Source organism: Halyomorpha halys, unplaced genomic scaffold (genome assembly GCF_000696795.3).
Source record: "Halyomorpha halys isolate HHAL.00 unplaced genomic scaffold, Hhal_1.1 Scaffold1427.1, whole genome shotgun sequence".
In the NCBI taxonomy this organism is placed as follows: domain Eukaryota; kingdom Metazoa; phylum Arthropoda; class Insecta; order Hemiptera; family Pentatomidae; genus Halyomorpha; species Halyomorpha halys.
Genome location: NW_027108166.1, coordinates 169,096 through 180,354, shown reverse-complemented (window position 1 = coordinate 180,354; position 11,259 = coordinate 169,096). Strand labels below are relative to the sequence as shown.

Genomic DNA, 11,259 nt, shown 5'->3' with positions numbered 1-11,259 from the left:
GCTATTATCGTTTTCTCATTTTCATTATTATCAATCAAGCTATTATGTACATGTACATTTTGGGTATAAAATGCATCCTACTTCCTCTAATGACCTTCGATGCAGTGCAAAAATCATTTTTAATGATTATTAAATTATTTTCAGGTAAGATACAAGAGTAATAAATAAAAATCTTTGACATAAAAATAAGATCTTATGTTAATAATTTTAAAATATTTCCAGTTAACAAATTAAAATATAAATTATCCTGTGATTTTGTATTTTATACACCATTTAGAGCAAAATCTCTTATATGGATTTGATGGAAGGAAAAAAATTATCATCTCTCATAATTGTAAAACTGAATGTATTTAGATTCTACGTGTTCAATCTATTCTAATTTGCTTGGAAAAGTTTGTCGGGGGGGTGCGGTCAGCAAAGAACAACATAAATAGACAAAACCATGTTTATTTATTTTATACCTCCTTTATGGTTTTGTTTATTTATGTTGTTCTATGCTGACCGCACCCCCCGTCAATCTTCTCCAATCATTAATCTACCGTCAACTATCTACACCTCATTATTCTAATTTGCTCTTAGTAGTAGTAATATTTTTTTATAAATTAAGAACTGAGTTAGACTGTTGATAATTTGCAATCTTAAACCACTATTAGTTGAATAAATCTATCTTTGTTTAAGCTAGTATCAGCTTACATAAGATAACACAAACTTTTCTCGGTATTCAATTCGTTATAAGATAAAAACTAAATTGTAGTATTGTTTTGTATATGCATATATTTTAGAAATTTGTTTTTTGTAAGATTTTATAAATGATTCATTAAAATTTACAGAGAATACAACATCCAAAAAAAAGTGACAAAAAGAGAAGCAATCATTAAGTATAATTTTTGCTTGCAATACAGTAAAATATTCCTTGCAATTTTTGGTACTTAAGTAATATTTTTTTGAACAACTGAAATACACCACACATAGATTGTAAAACAAATTGAAATTTCTATTGAAACCACTGAGAAGCTTGGATGGTTATATGGATGTATAACTTAACATTTTTAAGTTATATAGTCAACTTCCTCTCCCCCCTTTTTTTCCTCAGTTGATTTAATGATACATTTTTTTTTTTATCTCGTTTAAATATAAAATTTTCTAAATGAGTAAAATTTATGTCCTATTGATAGTGTTTAATAATTTAAGATTATTAAACATAATTCAGAATTAATGGAAGAATATAATGTATCCATTATTTTTTAAAGGATATTGAAGTGAAGCTTTCAACTATTTAGAGTATTATGAATATTTTTTACATGTTAACAATAAAAACACAGGTATTATAAATATATATTTAAATAAATTTAGCGATGTTTTGATCAACAAATATAACCTGAAGATAATCAAATTATAATTTATAACTAAAAGCATCCAGATAGATACCTTACGACAAATTTCTGAATTGTGGTTTTTACACAAATTAAAGCATTTTAAATTATAGTAACTTAAAAATTAAAATATTTTAAATTTATCCTATACCCTTTTTTTTAATTCCAGCTAAATTCAAATGTGAGATTTAAAGATAAATTTCATACATTTAAATTTATTAAACATTCAGCTGCTTATTCTTACCTTCTGTAAAAAATATAATAAATCTGTTCATAATCAATTTCTAATTAATCTAAAACAAAAATAAATTATCAATTTACTAATCAGTATGTTTGATTATTAAATACCACTTACCTTTTTCTTCTTTCTAGATTTTAATGATAGTAAATGAGATGTTCTATAATTATTTATGAGTATGAAATGAAATCATAATAACCATTTAATTTTTCATTTAATATTTTATCATTAGTATTTTAGTTTTAAAACAAGCATTTTTAAAGATTTACAAGAAATGAGTTCTTGTTACTGAGCATTTTTATTAATGCTTCCCGCTTTTTTTCAGTAGAATCGATTGTGCTGTTGGTTTTAAATTTTCGAGTATGTGTAAGAGTTACCCAATCGTTTATTTTCAACTGTGAAATAAATAGCTTGAAAATTATTATTATTACTTTCTCTATATTTTTAATTTCCTCCCCCCCCCCTCTTATTCGATGTTTAAAATAGTGTGTAAGTTTCGAGTTTTAAAATAAGAAAATCCTTATTTATAAATATACTTTATTAACCTAATGTATTTTAAATTGCTCTTAATGACATCATTATAATAGTTTGTTTAATTTTGTTTTTTTCAGTGACAAAGCAATTTTGAATTCGTAATCTGTATTCGTCTTTGGAATACATGAAGAAAAATTTTTAAAAGAAGGAAAATTACAGTTGGATTCTCAAAGTGATTATAATTATAAATACCTTCTAACAAAATTTAATTTATTTTGAATTATCATAACAGCAACGGATCAACTGAAGTTGGCTTATTGAAGCTAGGCCAAAACAAAGATGGCGGCCGGTAAGAACTCATTGTGGTTATTTGATGTTCGGGCTTTTCTTAATTTCCTTTATAACTAACGTAAACCCATTTCGGTTTCAGATCTGTTTGCCAAATACAGTTGCACGTATTGCCTCGATGATATTACCGGAGTTAGAGTGAAATGTGTTGAGTGCAAGGACTTCGATTTATGCCTCCAGGTATGACGCGCTTGTGCGAGGGCAACCCCCTCTGATAAGTGGGATATTCAAATATGTCACATGACCCACTCACCTTGTCATTGGTTCAAATTTTTGGAAATTATTGGTCTGATTCTTTAATTTTATCAGTTTTATCGATGTGTTTTTGATCTATGATGTGATTTTTACAATTAAACCGTTAACTGCCCAGCCTGTTATCCCTACGTTTTATTTACAAGCTTATTATGTTATCACCATTTGAAGTTTGATAACACTTTTTTTTTATTATTTCGTAATTTGTTTTAATTCGGAAACATTATTTTTTAACAATAATACAGAATATTATTCAAACATTTCATAATTATTAAATCATTTGCACATTAACTTCAGAGGAGTGATAAATTAATTTACTTGGTAATCACCGGTTGATTCAATGTTTTCAAACAAAACATTATAACCTCTCAGTCCCCTCTTTTCTTCTAAATTCTCATTTCCAATGCAAATGTTTTTCTTACTATTTTGTTTTTCAGTGCTTTTCTGTAGGTGCTGAAATTGGCCCTCACAAAAATGACCATTCATATCAGTTTGTGGTGAGTGCATAATTTTTTTTTTTTTAATATTACATATGTAAAATCTAGAAATATCGATGAGTTATTCTCCTTTAATTTGTATTCAGGATCCTGGGGCTATAGAAATATTTCGGAGTAAAAACAAATGGACTGCCAGAGAAGAATTGCAGTTATTAAATGGAATAGAGCAGTATGGGTTTGGAAATTGGGAAGAAATCAGTCAACGAATACAAACAAGGACAGCAGACGGTAATTATTTTCCTCTTATTGTTTCAGATACAATTATTTTCAACCCGGTGATACCACAGCTCATGATTTATTATAAGAAATGCAGATGTCCAGGTAAGCTAAATGCTCAAATGAGGAAAAACTGTGTCACATTAGGAGTGTACTCATGAGAGAAATACTCAGTCTTACCGTTGTGAGGAGACCAGAGCAGAACTGAATTGAGTATAGGTAGGGAGGTAAAAGAGGGAGTAAACTAAGCAAGCAACTATAACATCATTAAGGATTAAGGAAGGTAGACAAAGGTATAAACAAATTAGATGAAATATTAGGAAAATATTGGTATTTATTTCCTAATATGAGCAAAATGCTTAAGGCTACACCTCTCCCGGGTTAATGATGCCTTTGTCTAATCTATTTTCCTTAAGCTTTCCAGTTTTGAAGTACTTTTTGAGTTCATTTAAAGTTATACTTCATAATATCTGATCCACGAGGTTATTGGCTTCTGCGAGGTGTCAATAATAAAATATGTTTTTATTTGGTATATAGTATGGAATAATTATAATTTTTATTAAATTCAATTATCAGAAATTTACTGACAAGAATCTCGTAGGAGTTTCTCCTTCCCTCATACCAATAATGAACAGCAACTAGTCTAACTAAATATAAGTTTGTTGCATTTTCTGATTGGTCTGGAAATTGCTTTTTAATATCACATTTATGTCCAGTTAATAAATTTAGGGTTTTCTAAATCTTTTAAGCCAATTTGGAAACAATAAAAATGTATTTAGGAAAATTGGACTTATAGACTTTTATTTCGAAATAAACATAGTTACCTACCTCTTAGGTGTATATTACAGTACATTTAATTAAGTGAGTTACTTATAAACATAATTTTTTTTCTGATTGCAGAGGCGAGGGATGAATACATGGCCCATTATGTGGATGGTAACATTGGGCATTGTACTTGGCAGCCTGCTTATGAGAGGCGAGCTAAACTAAAAGACTTGGGCATCGGCCAGCCACAAGAAACCCCTAACTCATATCTTCCGCCTTTAGATGTATCGTCGAAAGAAGCTGCACAGTTAGGTTATATGCCTCAGAGGGGAGATTTTGAAAGGGTGTGTGTTTTTTTTTCTTTTATTTCTTGATCTTTTAATAATTTTATCAGGAAATATCCATTATCGCTAAACTTTTGTTATTTACATTGTGCTTTCATTAATTATTTCATTCATTATCCTCAGACTCAGAGATTGTTATTTTGTAAAACATATATACGATAAAGGTGGGGTATCCAATTGGCTTCCCTTAAAACAGCCCATTTTGAAACTTTTTGTACTCCACAAAAGCTTCTTTTTTTCTTTTTTTTTTAGCCTTTCAAAAACAACTATTAAAATTTTTGATAGCTTGTCCAAAAAATTAATTTTTAAATGGCTAAGATCAGAACACAGCTGTTAAAAATCTTGTGGGATGTACATGTCAAACGACTTTCACAAACATAAAAGTTCATATTTTAGGATTTTTTAGGTGAAAATTATGAGCAATTTAACTTTACAAACAATAGGGCGTCGTCAATGCAATTAGAAGAAATTCTTTTTACTTTGGAGATTTTTTAAAAAGTTCTTCATTTAAGGGTATACAAGTAAAAATTAATAATCTGCAATTTATCATTTTTCATGCAATTAAAATGATTAAAGCAGAGTGACGATTGAGACTTCTCTATTCAGGTCCAATATTCTAAAATAAAATGGTATAACACTATTAGTGTCACAGTAAGAAGTATAAAACAGCTAATAGTATACAAAACTGACATGAAGGCAAGGAGGTTAAGATGGGTGGGAATTGTGGCTCAAAGCAATCCATCAGTACGTCTCTACATAACAATGAATGCTAGTATAGTTGGCAAGAGACCATATGGGAAGCCAAAAACCAGATAGATACACCAAATCAACAAAGAGACTAAGATCTACATGCAGCAAATTGGAAAGTAGTAGAGCAAGATAGGCAGGCGTGGAGAAGGCTGGTTTGGGGAACTAAAATCTATAAGGTCTGTAGAGCAAAAAAAAGTAAAAGTATACAAAATAAAATAACTAATAGTATACATCATGGAATAGCCCGCCCACTTTACCTTACTTCTCCGCCCCGTCCTATATCTACCTATTACATACATTTTTACATTTGAAAAAAGATCAGAGTAGTCTAGAGGGGACTGTGCATTAATATACATTTTAATATAGCGAACTATGCCTATTATTCCATACCATTAGTTTTGCTCTATTTGCAGAATTATGTGAAAATTGACATTTTATTTGATTGTGACTCATTATTTTGCTTACATTTTTCAAAACAATCCATTATTTTTTGAAAACCCTGCCATTAAGTATTTTTATTATGAAAGAGTTCAGTTCTGTTTTATAAAGTTTATTGTAGTATTGAATGTTTTATGTTTTGCTAATATCTATTTCCTTTTTTTTATCTGCTGATGAACTGTTAATTTATTTAAATCACTCAAACAAATGCTTGCTATTCGGAATTATAACATTTTATTTTATTACTTCATAGAACCAAGGATATTAGTAGAAAAAAAAAATGATACTTCGTTCTATAATAGTTATTGTTACTTTACAGGAGTATCAGAACGAAGCAGAATCACTAGTATCACAATTGAACGTTAGTAGTACTGATGAAGATGACTTGGATATAGGTAAGTTTGTATTATATTTAATAGTTTGTTATAAATATATTTGTGTTATTTTGTTGGTGTAATGAAATTTTAATTCTCTAGAATATTAAAATTTCAATCAATATCCAACGCAGACCACAATTCTTTTTTTGTGGTAGTAGCCTCGACTCATCATGCACTAATGTGGTTGCATTATGATAACTGTGTTGGTGTGGGAGGATATGAGGGTAGATAGTGATTGGTCGAGGAAATTTTTATAGTTGAGCTAATTAATGCAACTTAATACTTTTAGCAAGTTCATTTTCTACACAAACATTATTAGATAAACTAAAGAAAATGTTTACTAAATTTATATTGAAGGAAGATAGTTGACCATATGAAGTAGATTGTAGGAGGATAGTGCGGGTGGTGGTCAATAAAGGTATCAAAATAGTAAAAGAAAACTATTTATTGTAAACCAACGTTTCGCCATACTTTGCAGGGCTAAATGAAAAAAACATTTTAGAACAATTGTTATGTTTATAAAATATATAGAGAAGAACTATTACTATACTTCAGCTATCTGTTCTATCTTTTACACCTACCTCTTCATCATGTCTAAAACTGATTTTAATGAGTAGTCTCCTACAATTTATGTGTCTAGATCTATATTGAGAACTTCTATCACACCTGATTATATTTATTAGTAACTTGTTTCCGGTCTACCTACATGTGTATTTCCTTATATTGTTATTATTAATTCTTTTCTATATAGTTTATAAACATAACAATTATTGTGAAATATTTTTTTATTTTAATGTGTTCTAAAATGTTTGTATCTTTTTTTTTTTTTTTCATTTAGCCCTGCAAAGTGGGGCAAAACTTGTGTTTACAATCAATAGTTTTCTTTTAATATTTTAATACCCCTATTGACCTCCCTCCCGGACTATCCTCCTACAATTTACTAAATTTATGTATGCTAATTGCTTATTAACAATAAAAATCGGAGGGTAAGAAAAAAAAGTTAATTAAAGGAGATGGAACGAGAAATTTTAGTCAAATCTGTTTTATAATACATTATTAACCAACCAAAAGTTTATTTATATACAATAAAAAATAACTGAAATATTAAAAACTATTTATGTCTCCACATTGTAGGGCTTTGGGTATGAAGGAAATGATTCATTCTCTTGCTTTCCTTCATACTGAAATCCATGATGAAGCTCTATAAAGTGGGACGAAACATTGCCTTATAATGAATAGTTTAGCTGTACCCAGTCTATCTTTCTTTTATTTTATTACACACGATCAATCAACAATTATTAGTTGATTTCATATTTTAAAGGATTGCACTTGATGCAAGAAACAATATAACTCGTGTACGTAACAGAGGCAAATCTAGTATCAAATATTTATTACGAATTTAGCCTGTCTGCTAACCAATTCAATAATTTTTGGGTATAGGGCCAGAGAATGGCATTAAATTAAGCTATATTTAGTCTTTTCTTGATAAATTGGATTCTTAGATATCACGAACTTTCTCTCTCTCTCTCTCTCTCTCTCTCTCTCTCTCTCTCTCTCTCTCTCTCTCTGTATCCTTGAAAAAACTTTGTTTGATTAAAAAAAAAAAAAAATCCACTATTACTCTATTTTGTCAATTCTTCATATTAAATTAAAACTTTTAATCACAGTTAATTTTCACTAATATAATTTATCACAACAATAAAAAAAAAATACAAAAATATGTGATGAATTATTATAGTGAAAATTAACTGTGATCAATAGTTTTATTTAATATGAAGAATCGATAAATAGGGTAATTTTAGACTGACATTAATGACCTAGACAGAATAACATGCATAAAGTTTTTTAAAATTGATGTGGTTCTAAAATTGTATCATCCTTGAGGATGGCCGAAACGTCGGACTTATGAAGAAATATATATTGTTTTGAGACTAAAATTAGATAAAATTTATTTTATTTAAAGTATTACACCTCAATTATTTTAAGGTTACTTCTAATATTAATTAAGATTATTATTAATATTATATATTTTTCTGTTACAGCCTTGAAACTGGTTCATGTAGACATGTATATGGAAAAGCTGCGTGAACGAGCGAGGATGAAAGAAGTTTGTCGAGATTACCAGCTAGTTTCTAAGTTTTTCACAGACAGAAAAGACAGGCATTATAGGCGAAAAAATAGCATGGAACAGTAAGACTTTTTTAATCGAATAAAAATAAATCACATTACACTTAATGGACTCTATATCTTTGGGTTGATGCTGAAAGATAGCCCCCTATTATTAATTTATATCCAAAATTAAATTAAATTAAAAAAAGCATCCACAGCTATCCTATTTTTTTTTTTATGAAATTTTCGCTCTTCTGGTGTTCAGTTTTCATCTGTTACAGCAAACCCTGACGAGCTCCTTACATCATTTTAAATGGTATCCAGTAATAATCATTCTTTATTATTATTTTAACAGTTTGAAATTATAATCATATTATGTTATTTCTGAGCACAGAATTATGATGGAAACAAGGCTTGCACTATTTCACTATTGTTGAGATTTTATTGCTTGTCAAAGTGAGAAAACCTAGGCTTAGATTTAATATTTTTATGTTCTTATTAATTTTTATTTATTTAAATTTATTATATAATTATATATCAATTCCATTTTTATTTTTTACTCTATTGTGTCAGTTATTCAATTCTGAAGAATGTTATGAAAATAAACAGTAGTTTCGTACTCAGTAGGTTATACTTTAATTTGATTTAACTAATTTTTCCATATAAAAATTGGAAAGACGTTGCTTTGTGTTTGTATAAACTACTTGTTGAACATTAATTTTAAATTTATAACTTTTTTTATGTCAAATCTCACAGTAGGAAATCATTTGAGTTGGGTTCAAGGTAGGATATTTGGAAATAGTCTACATTAAAAACAACTTTTTTTTATAATTTGCTGGTGTGTCGAGCCAATTATTAAGTACAGGTACATACTTACCACAGCATTAAAAGTCTCTTAAGATTAGTTTTGTTTATTCTACGAACTGGCTTCAACTGAATTCAAATCTCTGACCCAGATTTTTTCTCAAATCTTGTTATTCCTCATGCCATGTAATTGTGAAGATGGAATAGAATAAACCTCAAAATGTTGTATAAATAATAAAATAAAGGAAGTAATATGCTCAAATATTTTAAATTCAATTAAAATAACCCTTCCTAGGAAATTAATAAAAAGAAGTAAATCTTAATATGAATCATCCTAATCTATAAAATAGAACATATCCAAGACGATATTTGTGAAAAAAAAAAATGAATTTTTTTCTTTTGTTACAGAGACATTGAAGAGAAGTTGCATTGTGTATGCATGTTCCAAACTGCCAATGAACATGACTCTTTAGTTCGTGCGATTCAGCGACAGAGAGAACTTGAGCAAAGGCTTGGTGAACTATTGCGGTATAGAAGAGCAGGTTTAACACGCATAGAAGAATTAGCTCATTATGAACAAGAAATTGCTAGGAGCAAAGGATCTGTAAGATTTAGTTTTCTTTTTTACTTATTTATTACGTTTTGTGTTTTATAAGTCTACTTAACTATAATCTTTGCGTTAAATTCAGTATTAAATGGGAGTTTATTTCAAATTAATTTGTAATTATCTTAGGGTTGTAATAAGAGCATAAAGCAAAAATAGGAGATAGGTGGAAATAATTCCCACAGACAGGATTTAAATTTTTTTTTCTTTGTTGGTATCTTTTTTGACATGCAAAGTATTGAAAAATATTAGCTTAGAAAAAGCATTTTAGATGTAATCTAAATTTTTTTTTTTTTTTATTCATTAAAATAATCTCTTGTAGTATCAGTTTACACAAAATTTCATATTGAAAAAGATTATATTATTAGTTTTAAAAATGGTGCCTGAAAAGGTCCAAAATTTAAGCTCATATTTCACTCGGTGCTCAATATCTTTAAAGCTATTTACTGCACGATAAAAATTAATAAAACCTATTTTAAAGTAGTAAAAATTTGAGAGCTCTTTACGTTAAATTGTTCCTCGGATACAATTTTTTCAAAAATAAACATTTTTTTCCAAATAATCACAAATCAACATTTTGAGAATTTATTTTCATAGTTTCATAAAAAAACCTAAAATTTTGTCCATGGTTAAAGAGCTAAGCTAATTGTATTAAATAATTTTATATTCCTAATTTAAAGGCTGGAATTTCAATTTTTCAACTTCTTTAATCTAGCTCAATTATCTCTTTGGCAAATCATAAAACATTATACTTCTCAGATAGCCACATATTGAAGATTTTTCAAAACTGAATGTTAACATTATATTTAACTTTTATTGTTAATGAAAAATAAAATCTGTATACCATATAATAAAGGAAATAAATTTATTAACGGACTGTCAGAAATAAATAGATAATCGAGTTTTATTATGTAAGAAAAAAATATTGAAGAGGTGTAGATTTTTGAGTGGAACTAATTTACATAACAGGGTTTGAATTTCATTTGTTTTTTGTTGATATCTTTTTGACATACTAAAACAGAGTTAGGCAAATATTATTCCAATGACGAGAGACGAATACTTTTTTATTCATGAATTTTCTACTCGAATAATCAATTATTCATACAAAAACATATGATTAACTATCCAAATACTTTTTCATTCATTTTACACGAATAATCAATTATTTGTACAAAACATATGATTAACCATCCGATTACTTTTTTATTCGTCATTATTTTACACGAATAATCAATTATTCGGGCAAAACAATTCAAATAACCATTTGAATACTTTTATATTCATCCATTATATAGAAAAATAATCTCTTATTCGAAAAAATTAAATTATTAACCATCTGAATACGTTTGTATTTGTATAAAGAGGACATTTTTTGTCTTCCAGCTGTACATAGATATATTTTATGATCGCGTATATATTAATTTTAACTTTTCTGATTTCAAAACATATAAGAGTCCCTTTTTATATTTTGGGATATGTAGAATATGAAAAGACTATCGATTTATTTTAACGTTTCTGATTTCAAAACATATAAGGGTCCCTTTATATGTTTCAGAATATGTAGAATATGAAAAAGCTATCGATTTTAAGACCGCGTATCGATTAATTTTAACTTTCTTGATTTCTAACATGTTAGGGTCTCTTAATATATGTTGAGATATGTAGAATAA

The 11,259-nt window shown here is 28.1% G+C and overlaps 1 protein-coding gene across 2 annotated transcripts in view; it reads left to right on the top strand.

The window, feature by feature from the left end:
- Window positions 1-2,290: 2,290 nt before the first annotated feature.
- Ada2b (Transcriptional adapter 2B) overlaps window positions 2,291-11,259 on the top strand; it is a 33,471-nt gene continuing 24,502 nt past the window's right edge. Inside the window, exons 1-8 of one of the 2 annotated variants that reach the window (XM_014434808.2) lie at window positions 2,291-2,434; window positions 2,516-2,613; window positions 3,123-3,182; window positions 3,269-3,410; window positions 4,299-4,507; window positions 6,015-6,090; window positions 8,115-8,262; window positions 9,394-9,589. In XM_014434808.2, coding sequence (XP_014290294.1) covers window positions 2,425-2,434; window positions 2,516-2,613; window positions 3,123-3,182; window positions 3,269-3,410; window positions 4,299-4,507; window positions 6,015-6,090; window positions 8,115-8,262; window positions 9,394-9,589 — 939 coding nt within the window. In that variant the 5' untranslated portion in view covers window positions 2,291-2,424. The remainder of the gene's footprint in view (window positions 2,435-2,515; window positions 2,614-3,122; window positions 3,183-3,268; window positions 3,411-4,298; window positions 4,508-6,014; window positions 6,091-8,114; window positions 8,263-9,393; window positions 9,590-11,259) is intronic. The other variant, XM_014434809.2, reaches the window with a different exon arrangement.